The following is a 27981-nucleotide window of genomic DNA, read 5'->3' as shown; positions in this document are numbered from 1 at the left end:
CATTTGTCACAAGATAATTACAGTACAAAATTTGCAAATATCTTTAGCCAAACAGATTACAACATCATTCTTTGTAGAATGCAACATACACCTATATATGGAAAGATGGCACACTCAGGTATAGTGTTTCTTAAACAAAATTGTTCAGAATGAACAGATGAGATTATGAGGGTTGGATAGTTGTTTGATAAAAAAAAAAAATCAATCTCCTCACCCTAAAATGATTGTCATCCAACTTGTGAAATCTGTTGGAAACCTATGTAAATAAACTGTTTAGTTGGTTTTGTTATACTTTTGGTGGAGAAATAAAGAGATGTTTAAGAAGGGTGGGGTGTCATAGAAAAAAAAAAAAGAAGAAACCTTATTCCCAAGAATCCAGATTTACATTAGGACAATTACATTTACTAAATGACCTCGGACCAATTAACTATATTGTCTGTAACTTTTCTTATTTATTGAATGAGGGAAACTATTTGTAATACCCACTTTTCTGCTATGCTCATGGCAGTAAAGTAATATCTATAAACGTTCTTTTTCATTTCTTTTCAGTTTAAACAATCAATGCCATTTTCCCTACACATTGTTCCACTAATCCTTCTAGGTCATCAGACTGTGGTTGAATTTATTCAATAAAAGTTATAATCAGAATGATTTGGGAGCCATTCAATTGCTCTTTGTGTAGATACAGTGAGAGTTTAAAACATAATCATAGAATTTTTATTAAAGACTGACCTGAACAATAAAAAAATTTAAACACACCCAAATAATGATTTCCCATTTAAATATATACTATATCCACTAAAACTGCTTATTCAATCTTTGGATAATTAAATCTCCCAGGTAGTGGTGTAGTGTGTAGTTAAAAATGAATCTTGAAAATGCTATAATCACCTCGTCCAGATTGGCCAATTTGTCTCAAGCCCAACCTGGAGAGGTCTTATTAGAGGATAAAACTCCTTTGCCAATTCAATCCTTTATTCAATACAAGTGCCTGTGGTTCAGATTTAGTGGTGAATTACCCTGAACACCTGGCCAAAATGATTTGACAAAAGATTATAATTTATTTAGCATCGGTAATCAGATACCGGTAGTACAAAAAATAATGATATCATATGGCCACCTAAATCCTATCTGTTGATAGCAACACAGTTCACTGCCACAAACATCTCTCCAAATTTGCCAGTCATCTCTCTATCTCCCTACCTCTCTCTCTCCCTCTCACCCCCCATTCCTTCTTCCATTTCTCCTTCCCTCTCTCTTTTTTCCTAATTTTCTTTCTTTTCTACCTCCCGCCCTCTCTTCCTCTCTTCCTTTCTCACACATTCCCTCTCTTCCCCACTTCTCCTTCCTCTGTCTTTCCTTCTTTTCTTCCCTAAGAGTCATATTTAATCATTATTTTTGAGAAAACCTCTAGATATAGCTCCCTTTATTTGATAGATTATGTCATTAAAAGAAAACTGAATACTTGTCAAAACAATTTTGCTTCAGAGCGATTTCACTTAAACGTGATGAAATATGAAAAGTATTTTGTTATCAGATTTCTCTGACACTAAACTATAAATTACAAATTCTATGCTTATTAATTCACAATTTTAGAAAATAAACTTGGAGCTGTAGGCATATTTTATTTTTAAAGGCTTAATTTGCATATTTTACACCTCTATTCATCTATAATATCATGGTATATTTTTTTGCTCTCTAAAATTAGCAGTCAAGTTGCTTAATTTTTTAAATGGCTACATTTTATAATTTTTTAAAAAATTAAAGTAATTTAACTTGCAGTTTTTGACTAATATAATTTACTTTGAAAAAAATTATTTTCATTTTAAAATGGTAGCATCACCTATTTTCTAAAATAAGAATTTAATTGAACGACTTGTGCTGAAGGAGAATGGAAGCTAAATATCGAATATGTGTTTTTGAATTCAAGGTCTAAAACTGTGAAAAGCTAACTATTCAAATGCTATGTCCTTATTTCCTTTCTTGGGGACAATATTTCAACCATTGCATGTCTAAGGTTTGACCTGCATCTCAGAAATTCAATACTAAGTTCTCTTAGAGTCATAAAATGCTTTTTACTTCATTTTGTCTAACTTCTGCTGCTTCACAGCTATAATTATAATTTCCAAATTTCAACCTCTGTTAAAAATGAAGCTTCCTTATCACATTTCATCTACATTATCCATCAAGAAATCTACATTCATTAAGAACCAATTACTGTAGGTGCAAGGGTTAAACAAACTTATATTTAGCATACAGGGGCATCAATGGTCTTTATTTCGGGTCTCCATGATGCAAAGTTGGAATAGATAAACGTATCGCTTAGATCATAATCGCCACCTTCAAATTATTTGCTTTATTTCCTTTATTTGCTCTGTCCCTCACCCTATTCTACATACTCTTGCTTGAGTTCAGTGAACATTTATTATTTATTGGCTGCTCAGCATCCTTTCCCTCTTCTCTTTTCATTGGACTCCAATTTCTTCAGGGGAAATTACTTCTCTCATTGTGAGGGGCTTTGGAAGAAGGATTTAAATCAAAGTTCTTTGTTCTTCTCTAGCTAAGAGATGGATATATGACCCAAACAAGGTCAACTGGACTCTCTCTTTCAGGACTTTAAATTTTGAATAGTTACACAGGATGGAAAAAAAAAAAAAAGAGTTCCACAAAGAGACTCGATTATTTCCTGCAAACTAGATGCCCAGGCATGTTGAGATCCCTTTACTTTCTCTAAGCCTTTTCTATTGCCTTCATGCTAATCCCAGTAAATTTATTGTCTGTTTGATTTAGTCAGAGGGTGTTTTCTGTTGCTTGCCTCCTGAGAACTCTAACTTACAGACAACTAAACTACATTTGAAGATTTTCTTTCTTTGCTTAATATACTTTAAGGATTGCTACTGCCCGCAGGCCATAATCGAAACTCCCAAGTCCGGCAAGGATGGATTCCCATTTTTCAGCTTCGCCCCTCTAGTCAACTTTACCAATTTCTTCCTCATCATATAGTCTTAATTTCAAATAATAAAATCACAATTTCTATAACACACTATATTGTTTCCCATTTCAGTGAAAAGTACAGTTTGTTTCCTTTCATTTAATCTACCTGTTAATTACAACTTGTCCTTTAATGGTTGGCTTAAGTTTTACCTTTTTCAAGAAGCTATTCCTGACATCTGTTCTCTTCTCTGACTTAGTTAGAAGCCTTCTCCCTAAAACTCAGTCCTTAGAGCATCACCCAAAGCATGCCTAGGGAAGTAGAAAACCATGGTGGTTAAAGGTGAGGACTCTAGAATCAGACTGCTTAGGTTCAAATTCTATTGTTGTATCTTTAAGACTTGACCTCGGGCAGGTTATTTAATCTCACTGTGCTTTAGTATCAATCTCACAGTGTTGTTGTGAGCATTAAGTAATACACATGATGTACTTCGATCAGTGACTGGCATATCATCAGTATTAAAAATGTGCTAGGTATTATCCTGAAATTTATTTCTATCATAGTGCTATTATTTTTTTCCCTTTACCTTCTTTAATCTGTGCATTCCTATCTTGCCCAGCTCTGTATTTCCTGCTTAGTAGTAGCTTAATAAAATCTTGTTAAAAATGTATGAATAAATAGGCATTGATATGTTTTATAGTTTATAAAGCCCTTTTGGAATATTACTTCATTTCTCACATCTAAAACATTAAAGTTAGGGTTGTTTCATTTAAACCTTTACATAGAGGAAATATTTATTTCCTAATATTATAATAAATATTTCTCCAAACTTACTTTCTTTTCTTGTTCCCCTCTACATACACACATTTGTTTAATGTTTATTTACAGTTATTTTACTAAACCTTAAGTGATTGTAACTATAAAAGATGAGAACTAATAATGCCTTTATAAATTATTATTTTTTAATATGAGGGGAAGAATCAGGAAAAGAAAGCATCTGTACTATTTAGCAAGAAAAGAAATACATACACACACATGCAACATTTACAAATCCTGGCTTTCTGTGACTCTAGACATTTCACTTGAATTTCTCTAAATTAATTTTGGACTTATATTTAAAGCGTATCACTTTAAAGAAGAATCAAATTAGTTGTCCTGTCTGAAAAAGACAAATTTATTTGGAGAACTCTGAAGACCTACTCAGGTCAGTCAATGCCTTCCTTAAAGGCCAGGCTCACAACCCCTTCACAAGCGGGTGTGGACTTTCTCTCCCATTCTAATATCTCGTGGCTCTTACAAGAGGCCATAATGTCAATGGCAGAATAAGGCGCAGATGTGGAAATGCATTCTAATTTTTATGTGATATTATTATATGACATACAGTTTGTACAGTATAAATGTCATGAGGAGGCAGATTTACATAGAGTTTATTGCAGAACCTAATATTAATTACTAACATTAGTTGAATACTTGCAGTAAGCAAGGCAAGGTGGGAAGCATTTTTCATGTACTATCTAATTGAATCCATATGACAACCTATGAGGCAGATAGTGCCATAATCCACACTGTACAGATAGATAAACTCAGGTTCAGGGAGGGCGAGTAACTTTCCCAAGGTTGCACAGCTGCAGTAGCAGAGCCAAGCTTTGAACCCAGACAATCTAACTCCAAAGCCCTTGCTTTAAACATTATAACATACTGTATCTTCTGGTTAGTAATAGTTCTGGAAATGGTGGTATAACAGCATAATACTGTGACAGAATGTAACTTTTGTTTCTGTATCAGCACACTGCAAGTATAAAATGCTTAGCATAGTGCCTGACAATAGACTATATATACAACATACACATGTATATGTATTTTATATAACCAAATGGTAGCCACGTTTATAGTTAATACCAGCAGGCAGTGCTTTGCAACCAAACAGACTTAAATTTGAAGCTAGGGTGTGACTATGAGGCTCAATAACTTTTTCTGAAAAATATGGCTACTAGTACTTGCTATAAAGCAGTAGTAAACAAAGTGTGTGTATATATAGCACACACATTAAATATCATTATATACACACTTATCCATCACTCTGTGGTGAATGTGAATGTGGAATCTGTGTGCTCTGTACACAGAGGAGGAAACCAAGAATCAGAAAATGATGTGACCACAATCATGTCATTTGCAAATGACAAAGAAAGCTCACTGAATTCAGGTCTTCTGAGTCTAAGCTCAATTTACTTTATATGCAAGTTGGTTACTATCAAATTATTGTTTTTCCTGCTGAATTGCTTACATTCCTTTTAAAAAGAAATTTGTGTGCCTCGCTCCATGTTTTTCCAAAAAGTAGTTCTGTAGCAACTAAATACCTTCAGTACAAATTATTTCTTTAGGAAAGTTTTGAAAATCATTACAAGTGAAATAACTATAGTGTATAAACCTTTCAAAACTACTTTTCCTATTTATTCAAAAATATAAAAGATATATAGTATATTTGTTCTAGCTAGGTAAACCACATTTATATAAATGTATTCATGTGTTTTTAGTTGATGTCATAATTTTACAGAATGGATTCCAATGAGGCTGAGAAATGCAATCTTTGTATTAAAATCATGTTTATTTGAGCATAGCATTGCCTAAATATCAATATTAAGATCTAAAGTATTTTAAGACGTATTATGTTTTGTTACTACTTATTTTTCTTAAATTTACTATTAACTTTCAATTATCCTTGTCATTGGAGTAGAAAAATTGGCGTGGACAATTCGGAAAAGTGAATAACCAATTCTTAGATTATTATATTTGATTCTGTAATATATTATGGCTGCAGAGTGCTAAAACAGTTTAAATGTCAATAGCTCAATTGAGCCACTTCTTTGATATTATATAGATTTTGAAAATACCAGTTGTTTAGTGAATTTAATTAAGCCAACTTTACTTATAAGGTTTATGCTTTTTTCTTTGTATTATTCCTTTTTAATTTATGGCTGCTTCTGATAACTGCATTAATTTGTTTCCTTGATCATACTTGGGCTGAATAGAGACAGTAGTGTGTTTGCTGACAGAGAAAAGCTGCCTAAAAACTGGTGAGAAATGGTCTAGGAGAGTAAATTGACTTGTGGAAAATCTTCACTTGAAAGAAAACCCCTGCCAGCTTTTCTCTTTTTCGCCCATACCTTTTGCTTTATGATCATCTCGTTGATGTCTTCAAGATCACCCACCATCACCCTCTGTGATTTTATAACTCGATCAAGCAGAGACAGCCAGTCGGTAAGTTCTGTCCAAGCTCGGTTGAAATCTGCTAGAGCAGGTACCTCCAACAGCAAGGAAGATGGCATTTCTAGTTTGGAGATTGCAGTTTCCTTGGTAACCACAGGTTGTGTCACCAGAGTAACAGTCTGACTAGGAGCTAAATTTTTTTTTTCAAAAAGGACGAAAAAAAAAAAAAAAGAAAATGAAAAATTAGAAACACAAGCCAAGAAGCTAATTTCAATAACAATAAAACAACCTTAATTGAAAAGCAACCATTTGAACCAAAGTATTATTTATGGCATTATATGTTTTTTCCTAACACTGTGGCTGCTTTACATAGTACTACATGATAGAGCAATTAAAAGACTTGAACTTTTCCTTATTACATATTTCATTAATACACAATCTTTGAAAATGGTTTTGCTTATTGTCATGGACAATTAATTTAAATAGCCTTCTCAATAACAATAACATAGATTATGGAATCAGTAAAAAAAAAAAAAAAAAAGATTATTCAGATCTAGCCAGGTGAGTAATTTTTATTTATTTATTTTTTCATTTAATGAAAAAAGCAAAAGGAAAGATTGCATAAGGTCTTATTTCTGACTTAATGTTTCCTTGACTATGAAGTAAATTACTTTGGAGGTGGACCCTAGGGAAATATAGCCAATAAAATGTTCTTGCCCTTGTTCTATGTTTTATACTGGGAGCAGTTTACCATTATTTTTTCCTTCAGACTAGTAATAAAGTGGCTAGCAGTGAGGAAAACCCAACTTACATTATTTTAGGAAAATCAGAGCTAGTAAAGTTTTTCTACTTGGATATGAAACACTGTTTCAAGGTCATTAAGCAATATTAAATTAATATTAATAGTATTGAACACTTTAATGTAAGGTAGCCCATGGTAATGGTGAAGATCTGAAGTTCCCGAGTAAAAGCATCTGGGAGAGAATCCTTCTCTATGCCTTAGAAACTCTGTGACCTTGGTTAAGTTAGTTCAACTCTTTGAGCTTCATTTTTCCTTTTCCGTAAAGGAGGGACAAAAATAGGGTAAACGTCAGAGGGGCAGTTGTGTAGAGTCAATGACTAATACAAGAAATGTACACAGAACAATGCCAGAAACATAACAATGATAACATTAGCACAGCTCCTGATACTAGTATAGTAAGTAATGAGGTTAGGTATTACTATTTTTCTAAATACCGGATAAATAAGAAACACAGAGATGAACAAATATGGTGAGCAGTTGGAGATAAGGCATGAGAAATATGTGAAATATTTGGGGAAAACTTAGTCAAAGGTCGATTTGTGGCCCTATACTTATTGAAGGGGGCTGAACTTGCTGGTGAGAATTGATACTAACTACGAACAAACATCTGAGCCTCTGGAGCCTACTATATCCAGTAGACCAGTAAGTAGTAAAGAAATAGTGGTCTATACAATTCAGAAAGGAATCTTTGAGGGAAAGCTGCAAGAATCGACATCTCAGTGGGAGACCTGAGAGGCATGGACAAAAAGGAAAGTGTTCTAGGAACATGAGAAAAATGTGCCATGTTTGCATTCCATTCTGAGGTGGCCATAAATTACTTTTCATGGTTGTATTACTTTCTGCACTTTCAAGGTTGTCTTTTTGTTAGAGAAGATGATGAGATGAATGAAAGAATGCCTCTTGTGTCTCAAGCTTCTTAGGGACAACAAGTGGTTCCTACAAATGAAAGAAATAATCCTGAACAAGGCAGAAGAAAAAAAAAAAGCGAGGTGCCAAAGTAAAAATGAAAACTAATGCCAAGAAATAATGACTGAAAGACAATAATACTGAGGAGATAAAGAAGAAATGGTTTCTTGGAGCTATCTCACTGCTCTGAGGTTCTTTGTAGAAAGAAAGAAACATAATATGAAGAAGAAACATGAGAGACAACAAGATCTAAAAATCTTAAAAGGGATTTTGAGAGGGGCTGAATCCCTGGTGAGGATGCATGGGTGAGGATGAAAAGAGAGCTAAATTAAAATATCACTGTAGTTGCTAACCTCAGAATGCCTGGATGACTAGAAAATATGGCCAAATTGTTCCTAAAATAAATACACAGTAGATACTGAGACAACATATGGTCTTTTGGGAGGATTTCAAGGTTCTGCAAAGTGTCAGAATTTTTTTTTTAATTTGACTTGTTGAAAAATTTGACCCTCAAAAGAGAGCAGGAATGAGATTTTTTCCTCCACACTTACTTCTGACGAAAAAAAAAAAGTACTTAGTGAAGTAGAAATGATTATGCCATCTCAAATTTCAATACAGTGAAGGTTGAGAATACAGAGAATTATCAGACTTCAACTGTGTTCTGGAAAGCACATTAAAAAACAAACAAACAAACAAACAAAAAATGATGTCTATTGAAAAGAAAAGCTACGGCCAAAGACTGAAAAAAAGAGTGATTAAAAAGTATAAACAAATGACATTGGAATAATATCACAGAATTCTCCAGTGAGGAAAAATGAGGAAGTATCACCAAGTACAAAGTCAGCTGAAAGAGATTCAGAGGAGGATTGAGAGGTCAAGCAATGCAGCTCTCTGTGTACCCGTGATGGGCAGATGATCATATTTATGGACTGATCAGCCCATTCATTGCTGGTCTCCTTTAGTACTCAACATGTGAAAATATCTCTGTACTGGTGGGAAAGGGTGGGGCAGCTGTGTCCCTCTTGCTCATTGGTCTGTCCCCTGCACCTTGAACAGGTTCTGGAATATAGTAGGTGCTCAATTGATATCCTCTAAATAAATGAATGAAACTACAAAGAAAAGTCTATGCACAGTAAGCTTTTCTGTAAACTTAGAGAGAGAAGTCTTTTACTCATGGTGAGTGCAAAAAGATACTAACCTCACGGATGGTTTCTAGAAGACTAGAACACAGAACATGCCTAGGTTCTTGCTGTTTAAGTCATTTTAGCTATTTTCAGAACAACAAAAATAACAGAGGAAGAGCCACTGTTTCGGGCAGACAATGGAAGGTCCAATATTAAAGAGAGAATATGAAACCAATCAATTCTTTTGTTCCCCACTTTTCTATTGAGCAGGGAAAAGCAGGAAAAAACATTGGATCAAGGAGTGTAAAATAGATCACCCAGGGCTAGACTGTTGGATTTAAATCCTTACTCTACCATTTCTTAGCTGTGCAACCCTAGATAGGTTACTTAACCTCTCTGAATCTCCATGTACTCCTCTGTAAAATGGCAATTATAACACTACTTCCCTCACAGACAGTTGATCTTACTGTTTCCTAGATACACAACTCGGGTAAGATTTCAGGCATCTTGAGATAAGGGATTATAACATACTTGCTAAACTGAACTTTTCTGAGCCTCAAAGTATTCACCTACATAATGGGGAAAACAGTATTAATGTCATGAAATTAAGTATTTTATGAATCGATATATGTAAGTCACATACTAGCATTGTTCTGACAGTTAGTAGGTATTCTGTGTGTGTGTGTGTTTTTTTTCCTTTTGCTGCTCAATGTTTATTGGCTATCCACTTCCCGAATTAGAATGGCATTCTGGGCTCTGTGTTTCTTGAACCAGACTTCACACTCCAGCCTCTTCTCCCTCCATTCTTCTCATGCTCCACATACTTCAGTCTCTATTTTGCATTCTCCAATTAGCATGGGCCATTTCACACTTCTGTGCCCTTCCACATGCTCTATATACTTCATAAAAATGCTTCCCTTTCCCTTCCCCAAACAAAAATCTCATTTCTTCTTCAAATCCCAACTCTAACTTTCTGTTTTTTGAAGGACCGGGATAAGTTTGTAATAAAAATGTCTCCATATGGCATAGAACTACATCATTCTTTTGGGTCCTAAACACTTTGAAGTCTTCAACATTTTATTACTTCAATCTAATAATCACTAGGAAGAACAAAATCTTGCACCGCTTTTAGGTGTTTTTTTGTTGTCGTTGTTTGTTTGTTTTTTTTTTTTTGTTTTTTTGTTTTTGTATGTGTAGAGAGGGTGGCTGATAGTAACCGAGAGCTGTAGTCTAAACTCCGAATCTTTGGGTCTCCAAGAACAGAAAAAAGTGCTATAACAAATTAGAAAGTGACTAATCTTCAGCTACTTCACGCATTTTATTGCGGCCAATTATATCTTGAACACTATTAAAATATTTCATTTTTTGTAGAAAGACTTGCCTTTAGATCCATGCATGTATATATAGTTTTCTTATTTTTTAATTAAGCAAGATGTTGCAAAGGAGACACTTTTAGGTACTGAGACTATTTATCTTATGCATATCATATTGATTCATAATGCATTTTCTGATGCCTTTACTTTTACATAAAAAGAAAAAATGAGGTTCTTTCTTTTTCACTGTGTCATGTTGCTAGAAACATACACAAATCACCTCATTAAAAGTACAGGCTGGTCAGATCTGTAAAGGGGCAGCAGTTTGAGTGGTTTTGCCCAGACTAATCCACAGAATCTTCACTCTAATGGTCAGAAAGAAATATTTAGTCATTTCAGGGGAGTTTTCTGTTAACTCCACAATTTAAAAGAAAGGGGATGTGCTGAGAGTTCTTTCAGCACATAATCCTATCAGGTAAGGAGTTAGGATACATAAACTATTACACAGAATCTTAAACATGAAGTTCTGAGATGGGTCTCCAGGTTCTTCTCCCTAAAGAGCATGGGAAGTGGCTTCCCCTCCAGCTGGAGAGGATCCTTTTCTCCATACCCCATTTAATGCCCTCACAGTCTAGTCTACTTGCTTGCACATCCACCCCTTGCCTCAAGCCACTGGAACAACAAGGAGTTGTCCCTAGAAATGCTTCTTCAGATCTCAGCCTCTCTAACCACCATGAAAGTCCAAAGGTTATTTGTCTCAAGTCTGTTGAAGGAAATATCTCTTCCTACAGGGGGTTATGATAGAAAGTAGTCCTATGGTATCATACTATTAACTATCCCTCCAGCAGTAGACACGGTCATCCTTCCTGCTTAATTAGTTCATACCAGAACCACATGCATTACAACACATACAATTAAGCCAAATAGACAGATACATACATATTTTGTGTTTATATGTGCACATATATATACCCCCCCACACAGCTTTTATAGTCTTAGGACTGATGATTATAGTATATGTTTCTCATGCATTCATTAGAAAATTAATATAATCTCTACTGAAAACTGTATTTTCCTTCCATAGTTAAGCAGACAGAAAGTCAAGCTCAAAATAGTTGAAATGAATTGAGTTTGGCACACCAGAATAGGAGCATAAATAACGGTAGGTGTAATATACTATTGCAAACCACATCTTTGCTCTGAGTATTTTGTTAATTAAAAGGTGTTGGCTTTAGGAGGGAACTCTCATTTTTTCAAAAGTGTTTGAAGAACATTTCTCTAGTTTGAAAATTTAATTGGTTTCAGGGGTACATGATTAGTCAGACTAACAGCTTTACTTAGAGCTTTAAAGGAGCTACTAAATCTTATAAAAACACACACAATGTGTTTGGCATACTTGCTTTGAAGTATTCACACGTGGTTTTCCTGTAATTCACAAGTCTCTTTTGGTTGATAAGAAAGCAAGAAGCATATATTCTATTTCTAGCTTTGTTGTATAAATGTGGGTAACTTTTTCCATTACTTTTATAGTTTAAAAATCAAGCAACGTGATAAATTATTGTACTCACACTAACAAAAATATCTAAAAAGTACCATTTTGTGTATGTGGTCAAATTGCATTATTATTTCATACTATGAGTTACAGGAAAGGTTTTTAGCTCTTTCCACATAACCAATAACTATTCTCCACATAAGCAACATTAGGGACTAATTTACTTTTTGAATATTTGAAAGGATGGCATATAGCTTAATAAAATATGTAAGAATTAGAGAGTTCTTATAAACAAAAATAGAAATCATATATGGACTTAGAAAGAAAAATCTATTGTGTGTTGACAAGGAAGAATCTCACTTTTTCCCTCTAAATGTTTACAATCAGTAGGCACAGGTGGAACATTAGAAATAAATGTTATGAACACATAAACATTTATTTTTGTCTATATTCTTTCTCATAATTCTAAAGACAACAGAAAATATGTGACTCAAATATCATCAATTATTAACATTTTGGCACATTAAGGGTTTGTGCTGTGTATAGGTAAGGCCTAGAGAATTGGAACTCAAGCATTCGTGATAATCAACTACCTTTCTGGATTTTAGAAAAAAAAATTGTTAGGTGCGGGAGCCATAGACTTTTAAGGCTCAGTGATACTATATCGCTTTTTAATTGTTTATTTCTTACTATTAAGAATATAATCCAAATAAAAATTATTTGCTGCTACTGGAAGGAAGAGAGGTTGCCATAAACACCATCATCACCATCATCATTTGCTCAAGGTTTCCTGTGTGCTGGGCAAAGTTATTTATAAGTCGTTTTAATTTTTACCAAACAACTTTCAGGGTAGGTATTAGTCCCATTTTACCAAATGGTAAAGTAACTTGTTCAGGATCTCACATTAACAAGTGACAATGCCAAGAGAATGTGCCTAACCTCTCATACATATTTTTAATGATCTGATCATCAGATAATTTTCCTACATTCGATATGCAAGAATTATTGATCACTCAAATGCTTCTGACTCTAAGAGCTATAGTTTGCAACATATGGTACTCACAAAAAAACATCTAATATATAGTTTAATTTGGCAGAGAAGATCACCTTGAACTAGCTATTAAAAGATGGATTATAATAATCAAGTGCATCTGACTTCCTCCCACAAGTTAAATATTATTCTTGAGTATCTCCAACCTGACTTCACCCAAATATGCATTCTTCCTTCACTAATTTAAAAGATAGAAATTATCTTTGCCTTTTTCTTTTTTAGTTTGCATTTTCTAAGTGCCCTTCTATAACTCACATTATATTCATCTTACATGCACTTAATAAAAAACAGGGTTTCTCAATCTCAGCACTACTGATATTTTGGCATGGAAGATTCTTTGGTGTGGGTGTATTGTAGAATGTTTTGTAGGATGTTTATCGGTATCCTTGGCCATAGCACCTTTCTAGTTGTGACAACCAAAGATGCTTTCAGACATTATCAAAAATGTCCTCTGGGAACTGAATTTTGGTTGAGAACTACCGATACTTCTCTCTCTCATTTCTCCCTCCTTCTCCCCTCTCCTTCTCCCTCTCTCTCCCTACTCCCCAACTGTGTGTGTGTGTGTGTGTGTGTGTGTGCGTGCGTGCGTGCGCGCACGTGTGGTTTATATTATACTTGCTTAGCATTTGTACTGGACTTCCTTAATGCCTATCCAAGCTTGTGGTCTCTTATACCTCAGAAGTGGAGGTGAACTGAAATTTTTAAATGCTTCTCTTATGCACATGATATTCGGCAGGTGCTGAAGAAATAGTAAACACCAGAAGCCATAGCTACCAGAGAATACAGACTATTACATAGGAAATGTCTTGGTGATAAAAATAAAAGCATCTCTGGTTAAAGAGTAAACATCCACAAATTCTTTCCCTTTATGCATCTACACTCTTGTAATGAGATATTTGAGATCCTCCCATTAAGAGCTATAGTATATTTCTCAACAGCTTGAATATGGATTGGCCAGGTGACTTGTCTTGGCCAATGAAATGTTAGTAAATGTGACATAAGCAAAGGCTTGAGACATGCTTCGGCATTGGGCTATACTTAGAAACCTTTCACTGCTATGTGAGCTACATTAGCCCACAAAATAATGATGGGCAAGTGGCCTTGTCACTGCAATTGTCTCATCTAGTAAGTACCACGTGACAGACACATACGTGAGGCCATTATCTACTATAAATACATGAGTGAACCCAGCTGAGACTAGCAAAAGAATTACCTAGATAAGTCCAGCCCAAAGCAGACCCAAAACATCCTGAACTAAATAAATGATTATTTTAAGCCAGTACATTTGGGGGTAGCTTGTGACACAGCAATAGATAACTTATATGGCATCCATTTTTATCTATTAAAAACTGGTATCCAAAACAGGATTTAAAATGCACTGTCATTGCTACAGAAAGAAAAGAAATGCTGATCCAGCAAAGAGAACACATGTAGGAGAGAAACAGCTTTCAAGTTAAAATGTGAATGACAGAGAATTAAAGATGCACATAGTGATTCTTTGATGCTTGTAATTCAGGCAGCCAGTACTTTATAGGATATTTGAAAAGCAACGTCTTTAGTAGAAATCCATTGTTATTACACTTACAACTTCGCAAATGAATAAAGTAGAAAATGTTATAACTAAAGCCATGAAACAGGTATCCCAGTGCAGAAGACAAAGGAAGAAAACCCAGACTAGCCCATAATAAATACTATGTTATTGATGAAAGATAATCAATTCCAAAACTGATATGAGAATAAAATCCACATATCAATTTGGGTATAACCAGCTAGAGAACATCATACAGTTCTAATTACAGAAAATGTACTGCTATTCTACCAAAATTTTTGAACCTTAAAAAAATTCCTGAATTAAATATTCCAGTCTGTTTTTCATTTGTTTATTTGTTTGCTTTGAATAGAATCGCTCCTACCTGAATCTCAGAGATAAGATTCTGCAGTCAAGCATGAGAAAAACCAGATAAGCAGTGCTCTACAGTATTCGGTCTAAATATATCTCATATTTGTTTGGGGTAAGCTACATTTTTACCCCAAGTATCAAACTAACTAGCAATGAGTTTTTAAAGTTGTTATACATGTGCCAGGGCCCCAAAAGCCTCACCCATGAGATGAGATAAGCTTCTTGAGGTAAGTATCAGGTTCATTTTTTTTCTTTCTCATCAAACCCAGCATAATGCCTGACACATAGTAGGGCCTCAACTAACATTTGGTGCTGTTGTTATAAAGACCAAAAGGAAGTGCAATGTGCTAAGCAGAGTCCTTAAGGCATATATGTGTAGAAGGAGAGAGAGAGAGGGAGAGGTTAGAGGGTAAATGTCCACAAGTTCTTTCCCTTTCTGTATCTACAACCTTCATCAGAGTTTCAATCTACAGTTTCATCAGGCAGAACATAGGCTGAGGAACCATAGGTCCAACGTAAGTGAAGCAGTATCAAGTAGTAGTAGTCTTAAAATGTAGATTCTTTTGGTCTGAATTTATTATAAAAACTTATATTTGTACAGAACTTTGAACAGTACAAAAATGTCTTTTTAGTAATTTTCTGCCTTGATTCCTCACCATAATACTCTGGGGTGGGCAGGGAGAGTAACATTAACATCAATTTATAGGAGAGGAAACTAAGCTTTGGATAAATTTAAAATACTTCTCCAAGATCACAATCTTGTAAATTAGATAAAAATTTCCAATGGAAAACATCAGTTTTACAAGATGAAAAAATTCTAGAGGTCTGTTGCACACCAATGTGCATACAGTTAACACTACTGTACTGTGCCCTTTAATATGGTTAAGATGGTGAATTTTATGTTGTGTGATTTTTTTATACCACAATTAAAAAAAAAAAAAAAATCCATGGACCAGGCAAAGTGTGGACTTTTTCTTCTTTCCCTTCTGGCTTAAGGAGATTTAAAAGAGATCTTTGAATACCAAAATAAAGATCATTCTATAAATAACAACGGTTGTGATACATTAAGTCCCAGAAGAAAATGGCCGATTTATTTTCTGTCATTACTCCTCCTCTGTATCCACTCTGTAACCTCTGTGTGGTAAGTAGACTATGCTAATACCGAACTGCAGTGGATGCTATGGTGCACCATCGAGGTTCTCTCCTGGAGCTGAGGGACCCACACCCCAGAGACTATTAATAATGACTGTGGATGGATCACAGCTGCATCTCTCCCTGGGTCTTGCTCCTGGTCAGTGCAAGATATAAAGTCCCAGTCCACCTGTCTCAATTTGAGACAGATCTGAAGGAGGAACCCAGCTCCAATGCTCCCTGTCAGATGGGCTGAGGCTATAGTACCAACTGCATTGTGGGTCAGCCTCTCCCTCTGTCCACTCGCTTTATTGTAATTCACAGATGTTGTGTTTTTTTACAAACTGAAGGCAAAACCCTTCATCAGTAAAAAGATTATGACTTGCTTTATTGCGGTGGTCAAGAACCAAACCAAGGTATGTATGCCTGTACTGCCTCTCTCACTTTCTTGCAGGTGAGTCTACTGAGAATACTTCATATCAACCCTCTGCAGGCAACTTTTTGTCTCAGTGACTGCTGCCAAGGAATCCAATCTAAGACACCATCCCTTTGGTCTATATACAGAATCTTTTGTTTCTAATATATAAAAGTAACATGATTCTTCCAGCCATTCCATCCTGGAATAACATTTAAAATTAATTATTTAATGATATCACATGTTATATAATTCAATATTCAATTGAATGTTATGGAAAATGATAAGAAACATGCAGAGGATTTGCTGGCATATGTATTGCTTAAGAGCTTATAAAAAGTTTTATACTCTTTGGTTATACTTGACTTTCAACTTATCATCTGAGTTGCTGTTTCTTAAGTGAAACCTGAATACATCCTATAACTAAAATACCAAAGAGCTTGACAAATCCAAATACTGAAGTCTTGAACTCTGTCTTTGTAATGACGTTGGAAATGTAATTGCTATCTTGCATTGGTTTGAAGTGGTTGTACTACGCTGAACTTAGCTTTTGAAGTTTTGGGTCAGTAAACACATTATGAACTGCAAGTATGGCAAACACATTAACTGAGGTAGTGAATCTAGCTACATCAAAATCAATTTATGTTTTCATTTAACTTGTAGAAAAGTACACCAGACACACAAGTGCAATAACTACCGACTATACAATAGGAACTCAAAACCAAAGGTAGAAAACAAGTAGCAATTACGTAGGAAAATTGCTTGTTACAAAGCATAAAAATAAGAATACGATGTGTGTTTCTTTAAATCATGTCTACCAAACCATCACAAACTCCTTTGAAAGTAGGAGAGCTTACCATAAAAACATATTGTTTGATGGTTATAAATCATGCTATTGAAATGGCAACACTCCCAGGAGCGATAGCGTGACAGTTTTCATATAACATACTTGCTATTGCTTGGAACTTGAATCTCATTGTCTTAATCCTTTTAATGAATGGGTCTCATACTAAGAGTGTAAAAAGAGCTTGGGAAAGCTGTGAGTCTACATTTTATGGTTTCTGAAAAAGGAACCATAAAAAGATCTGTAAAGCTGTCCTATTGTAGAGTTGGTTCATTTTGAACCTCTTATTTTTACAGTTTAGGAAGAAGAAATTTCACCAGATCAGGGGTAATGCTAATTCCTTTAAAAAAAAATCAGTAAATCATATTTAAGCCTTGGTAATACTGGTATTTTTTTTTTTTTTTGAAATCCAACTCTTTGTTTTATTTTTTAAATTTTTGAATTAAGTTTGTGGGGTAACATTGGTTAATACAATCATATAATTTTCAAGTGTACATTATCATGTTTGATATTGTATATTCTATTATTATTTACCACACACCCCAGTTAATTTCCTTCAGCTACCATATATATGATCCCCTTTACCCACTTCACTCTATACCTACACCCCTATATTTGACCCCCTTTAACCTTCTATCTACCCCTACGTCCCCCATCCCCTACCCTCTGGTAACCACTAGTCTTTAGTCCATGTCCATGAGTTTCTGTTTGTTTGTCCTGTTCATTTAGGTTTTTATCCCACATATAAGTGATATCATGTGATTTTCCACTTTTTCTGTGTGGCATATTTCGCTTAGCATGACTATCTCGAGGTCCATCCACGTTGTCGCAAATGGCAGTATTTCATCTCTTCTTATGGCTGAGGAATATTCCATCGTATATATATATGTACCACAGCTTCTTTAGCCAATCTTCTATCGTAGGACACTTCGGTTGCTTCCATGTCCTGGCCACTGTGAATAATACTGCTATGAATATCGGTGTGAAAATATCTTTTCGGATATGGGTTTTCAAGTCTTTGGGGTAAATACCCAGTAGAGGGATTGCTGGATCATATGGCAGATCAATTCTTAGTTTTTTGTGGAACCTCCATATTGTTTTCCATAGTGGCTATCCCAATTTGCAGTCCCACCAGCAATGTATGAGGGTTCCTTTTCCTCTGCATCCTCTCCAAAATTTGTTATTACTTGTCCTGTTGAATATAGCTATTCTAACAGGTGTGAGATGGTATCTCATTGTGGTTTAGATTTGCATTTCCATAATAGCTAGTGATGTTGAATATCTTTTCATATATTTGTTTGCCATTTGTATGTCCTCTAGGGAGAAGTGTCTGTTCAGGTCCTCTGCCCATTTTTTGATCGGATCGTTTGTTTTTTTTTGTTGTTATTGAGTCGTATGAGTTCTTTGTATATTTTGGATATTAGGCCCTTATCAGAGGCGTTGCTTGCAAATATATTTTCTTATTTGAATGATTGTCTCTTTACCTTGCTGACGATTTCTTTTGCTGAGCAGAAGCTTTTTAGTTTGATGTAGTTCCATTCATTTATTTTAGCTTTTACTTGCCTTGCTTTTGAGGTCAAATTCATAAAATCCTCTTTAAGTCCAAGGTCCTTGAGTTTAGTTCCTATGTTTTCTTCGATGCATTTTATTGTTTCAGGTCTTATAGTCATTCAGATCCCTAATCCATTTTGAGTTAATCTTGGTGTGTGGTGATAGATAACAGTCTAGTTTCATTCTTTTGCAGATGGCTTTCCCATTTTCCCAGCACCATTTATTGAAGAGGCTTTCCTTTCTCCACTGTATGTTTTTGGCGTTTTTGTCAAAAATTATTTGCCCATATAAATATGGATCTATTTCTGGACTCTTGATTCTGTTCCACTTGTCTGTGTGTCTATTTTTCTGTCAATATCATGCCGTTTTGATTACTGTCGCTTTGTAGTATAATTTGAAGTCAGGTAGAGTGATGCCTCCAGCCTCGTTCTTTTTTCTCAGGATGGCTTTGGAAATTCAGGGTCTTTTGTGCTTCCATACAAATCTGATGATTTTTTGTTCTATTTCTCTAAAAAATGATGATGAGATTTTGATGGGGATTGCATTAAATCTGTATAATGCTTTAGGTAATATGGTCATTTTAACTATGTTGATTCTTCCAATCCAAGAACACAGAATATCTTTCCATTTCTTTGTATCTTCTTCGATTTCTTTTAATAAGGTCTTGTAGTTTTCATTATATATCCTTCACATGTTAAATTTATTCCTAGATATTTTATTCTTTTTGTTGCAATTTCAAAAGGAATTCTTTTTGCAATTCTTTTTCTGACACTTCATTATTAGATTATAGGAATGCTATGGATTTTTGCATGTTGATTTTTGTATCCAGAGACTTTACTGTATTTGCTTATCGTTTCTAGTAGTGTTCTTGTGGATTCTTTAGGGTTTTCTATATAGAGAATCATGTCATCCACAAATAGTGACAGTTTGACTTCTTCTTTTCCTATTTGGATGCCTTTTATATCTTTCTCTTGTCTGATTGCATTCACTAGGACCTCTAATGTTACATTGCATAACAGTGGCGATAGTGGACAGCCTTATCTTGTTCCTGATCTTAGAGGAAAGGTTTGTAGTTTTTCACCATGAAGTATAAGGTACTTTCCTTCTATACAGGTTTTGTGAAATGTTTTGATCATAAACAGATACTGTATCTTGTCAAAGGGTTTTTTTTTTCCCTTGAATCTATTGATATGATCATATGATTCTGGTTTTTTAATTTGTTTATGTGGTATATCACATTAATCAATTTGCATATGTTGAACCATTCCTGTGCCTCTGGGATGAAACCCACTTGATTGTGGTGTATAATCTTTTTAATATGTTGCTGTATTCAGTCCACTAATATCTTATTTAGGATTTTCGCATATGTGTTTATGAGAGATATTGGTCTGTAGTTTTCTTTTTTTTGTGTGTTATCTTTACCAGATTTTGGTATCAGGGTAATATTGGCCTCATAAAATGTGTTGAGAAATATTGCTTCCTCTTTGACTTTTTTGGAAGAGTTTAAGGAGAATAGGTATTAAATCTTCTTTGAATGTTTGGTAGAATTCACTGGTGAAGCCATCTGGTCCTGGACTTTAACTTTTTGGTAGGTTTTTGATGATTGTTTCAATTTCCATATTGCTGATCGGTCTATTTAGATTTTCCAGTTCTTCTTGATTCAGTCTAGGAAGATTGTATTTTTCTAAGTATCGGTCCATTTCTTCTGGGTTATTAAATTTGGTATTATATACTTTTTCATAGTATTCTTGCATGATTCTTTGTGTTTCTGCGATGTCAGTCATAATTTCCCTCTTTTCATCCCTGATTTGTTTATTTGTGTCTTTTTTTTTTTTTTAACAGAGGAGATCAGGGGTTTGTAAATTTTATTAACCTTCTCAAAGAAAAAGCTCTTGTTGCATTTAATTTTTCTATTTTTTTTTTCAATTTCATTTATTTCTGCTCTAACTTTGATGATTTCTTTCCTTCTGCTGACTTGAGGCTTCATTTGCTCTTACTTTTCTAGTCTTTAAGATGAAGCGTTAGTTTGTTTATTTTGACTCATTCTTGTTTTTGGAGATAGGCCTGTAATGACATGAACTTTTCTCTTATGACCACTTCTGCTGTGTCCCAAAATTTTGATATGTTGTACATCATTATCATTCATTTCTATGTATCTCTTGATCTCTATTTTTATTTCTTCTCTGACCCAGTTATTCTTCAATAGCATGTTGTTTAATCTCCATGTATTTGTGGTTCTTCCTGCTTTCGTTTTGCAGTTGATCTCCAGTTTCAAAGCATTCTGAGCAGAGAATGTGGTTGGTATGATTTAATTATGCATTTTTGAAGAAATATAGTTTGAATTTGGTAAAAAAGTCTTCATTTTAGCCATCATATAGTGAAAAGAATGAAAAAAATGTCACCAAAGTTGTTTTCCAACTTTTGTCCTACCTCAAAGGCATGACTATGTTATATTTCAATAGGTATTCTTGCTAACAAATTGTTAGTTAATTTCTATGAATTTAATCCACAAAGAATATTTTTTTGTGGTATATGAAAACTTGAACAGAAGCGAATAGGTAAGAAGACAGACTAATTCTCCAAGAAAAAGTAGGGCCAATTCACTATCTGAAGCCTTATGTTCCCATTTGATTTGATGTAAAAATGGAATGGAAGGACATAGGAACAGGTGCACTCAGAGACAGCACTGCTGAAATGGATAATCATTGTTATTGATAATGGGGGCCCAGAGTTACCACAATTGGGTAACTTCAATAGGTAAAACAATAATATGCCAGGGCTCTTTCATTCATTTATTTTCAGGAATGATCTTTTGGGGCTTTTGAATCAGATTCTATTATCACCTAATTGTATAAGTAAATAATTTTATAAAAATAAGTTATCAGTAATTCAATTTTCAATGCTATGTAAATACATATTATAGAAACTTGAATAGATTTTTCAGAAAAGCTTACTTATTTTAAACACCTAAAATCATAGATGCTATATTTGATAGCATTCTCAAAGTTGTCTCATTTAGGAGAATCTCATCATTTAACAATTAAGGGAACCAAGGCCCGAGAATGTTGAATGGTTTGTCCATGACTTCTAACCCCTAATTGGCAAGAGACCAAATGAGGGACAGATCCCGGACCTCTGAATTCCCAGTTCAGTAATCTTTTGACTCTGCTGGAAGTTTACAATATTTTGAGCATGTCTTTGAAATCTCAAAAATGTTACATGCCTCTGCATAATAATTGTATTCTACTATGCATAGTTTGAGAAAAATATTGACAAAAATCAACTTATTCTGAATTCAGTAATATTTTAATGATTTGACATTAAACGCAGTGGTATTCATGTCACTCAGAAAATATTTACTACATATACGTGGGAGACACATCACTTATTTGACCCACAGACAACACTTGGTGCACTCAGATATTTGAGTACTCCTTTCAATAATCCTGGGAAACCTCAGTTATATCTAGCCCCTATGTTGAGAACCTCTACAGTACTGATTTCTGCCTCATAATTTTATTCTGATCAAATATCTTCAAAACTCCCATTCTTCTCCCTTACAGGTGATTTCTACTTCTAGTATTGCCTAACGATGGTATCATAATTATTTGAAGATGGGTTGTATCACAGACAGGAAAAAATACATTTTTGAAATGGTTTATTAGTTTTTATAAATTAGAGCAGATTCAAGATTGTCAATGTAACAGTATTCTGATATGCTTTTACCTTCTGATATGCTTTTCTGAGTGGAAGAGGGAGGGCACAGTCAGAGCTAGTATCCTTGAATTTGGCTATCTTGCAGCCTATTTCTCTCACTTTTACGTATGTCATAGCCCTGAACGTGAATACCCCCATGTGGACATGTGAATGTCACCACCACGTGTAATGAGTTAGGTGGGGTAGATATGAGGAAAAGACAAAGGTTGGGAAACATCATAAGACTGTGTCTAAATACCTAAATTTGTCTCCAGTCTAATTACAGAAAATTATTTTCCACTATTTATGCCAAATGCATGTGTTGTCTTAGACCATCAGTCTCTTCATGCAACGCTCAATATACATTCATTCTTCACAAAACAAATTTGTCCAAGTGGTTCCTCAGACTTCTGCTATTCTAATCGTTCCTATTCTTTATGATCAGAATCTCACATCTGTGAAGTCTTTGGTGACAAATCCAGTTAACCCTCATATTCTCCTTCTCTGAACTCGTACATTGATTGCAGTCTTCTGTAAAAAGTACCTGTGTTTTTGATTACATATTCCCTTATATTATTCCTAACAGATCCAATTATAAAATTCTAGAATGGGAGGAATTTGTGAAAATTCTAATGCTGAATTTTAAAAATCTATCACCTCTGAGCATTGTAAATTTTAAACTGAATTGCTTTTCATATAATTCAGTAGATCTTTGATATTCTAAAGAGGTATGTCTAAGAATCCTTGCAAATCAAAAAGCAGATGTGTCTGATCAGCTATGCTTACTTAGTATTTACGGAATTTACTTCTGCCCAATAGTTTCTCAGAACGTGAGATTAATGCCAGAAGCTTTGCATATTTGAACAACCCAACTATCCAATGGGGTAGATATTATCAAGCCCATTGGAAATCACTACATATCATGGACCTTCAGAAAGCAATTTTCTGTCACTTCATATGAATTATTTAGCTTCGAACAATATTTTACGATTCCCTACATAGATCACGATAAACAAATTGCATCTCTTATTTTCAAGATTATTTCTTAGTCTATCAAATCACCCTGTTATCTGCACTAAAGCAAAATTTCAAAATGTAAGAATTTTCAAATTATTTTTTATCATTAGCAATCGACATGGAGATTTCATTTTCATTTATTTTCCAGAAAGAAATAATAGGTTCATAAATGAGACAGCTTTTCTAATGTAACTTTGATAGTCTGAATTTAGTCAAACAGTATGGCTTTTAATATTTATTCAAATATTATTGAATAATTATGAACTTGGTGAAGGGTCTGTGCCTACTTAGTAAGAGAGTCATGTAGATGGGTACAATGATATATTTATTTCCAAGGTCTTTGTAAGAAAGAGATAATCAAGTTATTCTTATTTTCACTAAACTGTGAACATATTTCGTAACAAAGGAAAATTATGTTCTAGATAAATATAGCACTTCCCTAGAGGGAAACTGAGAATACACAGGAAGTACTAAGAGGTTTACTCTTTAGGGTTAAATGCTAAGGAAATTATTACATACAAGTTTCTCTGACAACTCTATTTTAAATAAAAAAAAAATCTAACATTGTATTATCTGAGACTATAACACAGTTGGACTAGTTTAGAGCAAAACTAGGGTATAGGAAATGGTATTAAAATTGATTGAAGGTTATAGTACAAGTCTAAAGTCTTAGGAATTTTTAATAAAGCTCACTCTGCTCGGTCTTATTGCTCTATTCATATCCTTTCTGGAAGATAAACTACCTCAAAATTCAAGACCTAATAGTAATATACTATTATTGAGGAGTTGCCATGAAACATTACTGGGCTGTGATTGGGAAGACTAAGAGGACCACTAAATGCTGAGAAGTGGATATGAAGAGGGAATGACTTGGCCATTTGCCAGTATAAGAAATACCTTAATACTGACATTTAACAGCTGCTGAAGAATCTTTTAATAGTTTAGGTGCTTTTTCTAAATCCTCCAGTTATGCTTCAGTGATTAAATTATTAAGACCTCTGATTTAGCTGTTTCATATTTTAGATGGAGTAAAGATGTTTTGAAATGATTTCTATTATTCATGGTTTCTTGTTTTTCAAAATTAAACTTATAGGATGCTGAGATAATCCTTTTTTATTAGGTCTGCAGAAATTGAGAATACACTAAAAAGCGGAATAGCTGCATGAAAGTATCATTTTCGTTGATAATATCATATCATGATAGGCCAGACTTTTTTTTTTGAGCTATATACATTCCAATTAATGTTGTTAAACCAATTATTATTATTTTTTTAAATGGCTCCTACTCACTTCCATAGTTAGGCCAAGATAAGATTCAAGCAAAAATCAAATAAAGGACAAAGCAGTAAATTTAGGAAGAGTCTTCCAGTGTGAATGATTACCTTGTGTATGATTAGCTCTTCTAAAAATATTTCTCATTGTCATCTACTTTATACAAGTTTGTAGAGAAGATCATCTTTCATAGGTTCATTGAACAAATATTAACTAAATATCTTTGGGCTCAATACCATGTCAAAGGAGTGAATATTGTTGGTGGCTTGAACAATACTCATTCTCAGATACCCCTACAGGCACTCTACATTTCTACTTCCTTGAAAAATTCCAATTTTTCTTGGGATTCCATGGACTCCATTCCTCAGCTCTGGAGGTGAGTGTAGATTCATCTAAGGCTTAGATTCTAGGCCAATCAAGATAATTCCAATCCCCTTTGCTTTCATTTAGGAACCCCAAGTTCCTAAGTCAACCTGCCTATGGCATCACTCTGAAGACTATTATTGGTACAGGAGTATTGGCTGATATGATTGATGAATAAATCTCAATGTATTCCTGAGGTGAGAGATTCTTTTTCTCATTGTAACAAAAAAAAATTATGTTGCCTCATTTGCTGCTGGTAGCTATCTTGAAACCTAGAGAGAAACTAATGAGCTGGTCAGAGCTGACACAGAGGTAAAATCAGAACAAGGAAAATTATAGATGAAGAAAACCAGCATTCTCTTTGTACTGCATTTAGAGCTTGCTCTATTCGCTGAACTTCTAGTTATATGAGCTTAATTATCCTTATTGTTGAAGCCACTTTTAATGGGTATTCTCTTTCTTGCAGCCCCAAACATCTTAACTACTAAACATGTCATCCAGGTTACAAAAATAGATAAGATATTATTCTTGCATTTAAGAAGTTTCTGTTCTAGTGGGAGACATATATGCCAACAACAAATTTCAGTAAAATATAATAATACTTGCTAAAATAGAGGTAAATAGCAAAATGGTAGCATGAAGAAAGGAGAATCTGCATTTCCCTGGAAGACTGGGCAGGAAGGAAGGTACCCATGCAAATAATATTTTGAGCTAGGTCACTAAGGTTCAGTTTACCAAACATGAATGGTGACAATTACATTCCTAGTAGAGGGAACTGTATATGTTAAAGTAGAAAGGCAGCATTGGGTGATTGGGGAGCTATAAATAGTTTAGTATTATTTGATTATTAAGAGTGATAAGAGATGTAGAAAATAATTTAGACACCTTAGCAGGTACCACATTGTGAAAGACCTCGTGTACCAAGTTGAGGAATTTAGCTTTTTTTTTTTTATCCTACAGAAGAATGATAACTATTATATAACTTTGACTGATGTAATAAAATAGGCATGTTAAAAAGTTCATTTTCGATGAAATTCCAGTGTGCAAGAGGGGTTGAAAGAGATGGAGAGATCAGTAATGAGGCTTTGTAGATAATACTTGAATGAATGGCAAAAACAAAATGGTGGAGGTAAATTAGAAATTTCAGGGTTATTTGGCTAACAGGATCAAAAAGACTGGTGATTGAATGCTTAATAATTAGGAATAAAGAAAGTGCCAGAATGACTTCTTGATTTCTAACTTGGTGGATAGTAGTGCCATGTACCAAAACAGGAAATATAGTAAGAAGAATAGATTTTCAGAAGATAATGATAACATCAAATTTGGGTATGCTGGGTTTGAATCATCTGCAGGACATCCAGGTGGTAGCTGCTCAGCAAGTGAAAATGTGAGTCTGGAGTTTAGGAGAGAAGTCTGAGCTAGAGATAGCCATTGGCACAATTTGAATAGTCTTTACTTTAGGGTTTCTAATACACATAACTGGTATTAAAATTATCTGTGCTTGGATGGTAAATTTTTATGTTTTAGCAAGTATTATTATATTTTACTGAAATTTGTTGTTGTTTAGCAAGTATTATTATATTTTGCTGAAATTTGTTTATATGTTTTAAGTCACAATTTTAAAAATACAAAAGAAATTTGACAATAAATACAGCATGGACTATGAGCAATTAGAATGGATGTCAGCCAAAAAGGCATACAGACTTGGCATGAGTTAAGTTCTGGGTGATACCAACATTTAAGGGATTGACAGAGGAAAAATGTCAACTAAGTGGGAATGGCAGTAAGTGACCATAGAGGTCACTGAAAACAAAGCTAAACAAGAGAACATGCAACCTCAAAAATTAAGACAATAGAGAATTTAAATTGAAGAGGGATGGGTGATACTTGGATAAAACTATCAAAGGCATTGAGAATAAGGTTACAGAACCAAGGCAAAGGACATAATAATTAAGGACATCTTGCCTAGTGCATTAGTACAAATTATGTCTTAAAACTCAAGGTATGATGCAATGTTAAAAAATAATACATATTATACATATATATTACGCCAAGAATGTTAGGTAAAAAGTGCACAGAAAATTGAATGAATCGATCTAATATATTCATAATCTAATCTCAAGCAGCAAATAAACCATAAAGTAAGGAAGACAGTAGTATAGAAACTTTGAAAATCAATAGATGTGTAAAGATTACATGTGACAGGAAAATAAACAGTGTTAAGACAAATATATTAAATGATTTTGGGTGGCACATCCTTTATGTTATACAGGATGACAAAGGAAGTAAAAAAATGAAGGACTGAGAGCAAAAATCAAAGGAGACAAAAGACATGTTTGAATGAAATATAAAGAACCCAAAAGACTTATAGATGAGAAGAAATAAAAGTGACCAGTTTGTGTCAAGGAGACAATGACTCTTCAGTGAGTAGAGCTGGAGACAGGGGTTGTGTAACGATTTCCAAAGAAATATTTTAAACTGAATTTTTCTACCACTGCAACATTTAAAAAAAATTTTTCAAATAATATCTTTGTTCTTCTCTTATAGGTAGAAATACTGAGGATGATAATAAACTTGAAAGGCATTTCATAGTTCTTCTATTTAAACTACAAAATAAATTGGTTAAAAATTAGATTGAATGATAAAAATACTTCAAAAAATCCCCCCACCTTTAAAATTGCTGTGATACTTTTGAGTCTAGAAATCAAGGCAAGACTAATACTTCTGATATTCACACAGTTTTTGTTCTACAGGTTTTATTTATTTTGTGAGCATAAATTTACCCAGTAGACTCAGGAGGAAGATGAGTACTTTTTAAAAAGAAAACAATGAGTCAGCAGGAGGTTCAAAGTGCTCCACATCGAGTTGTCACTCAAAGTGCTGACATCAAAATCAATGAAAAGTGGCTTCAGTCTTGTTCTGTGTATTATTTGTGGTGGCGAGAAAGGGGAAAAGTGTGAGGAGAA

At 34.2% G+C, this 27981-nt stretch overlaps 1 protein-coding gene across 1 annotated transcript in view; it reads right to left on the bottom strand.

Moving 5' to 3' along the window:
- DMD (dystrophin) overlaps positions 1-27981 on the bottom strand; it is a 1897222-nt gene that overhangs the window by 582055 nt on the left and 1287186 nt on the right. The window contains 1 exon segment of the mRNA XM_039846417.1: positions 6097-6329. Coding sequence (XP_039702351.1) covers positions 6097-6329 — 233 coding nt within the window.

The sequence above is a fragment of the Pteropus medius genome, unplaced genomic scaffold (assembly GCF_902729225.1).
Source record: "Pteropus medius unplaced genomic scaffold, Ma_sr-lr_union100, whole genome shotgun sequence".
Classification (NCBI taxonomy): domain Eukaryota; kingdom Metazoa; phylum Chordata; class Mammalia; order Chiroptera; family Pteropodidae; genus Pteropus; species Pteropus medius.
The sequence above is the reverse complement of the archived record's forward strand: the minus strand, read 5'-3'. Positions and strand labels throughout refer to the sequence as shown.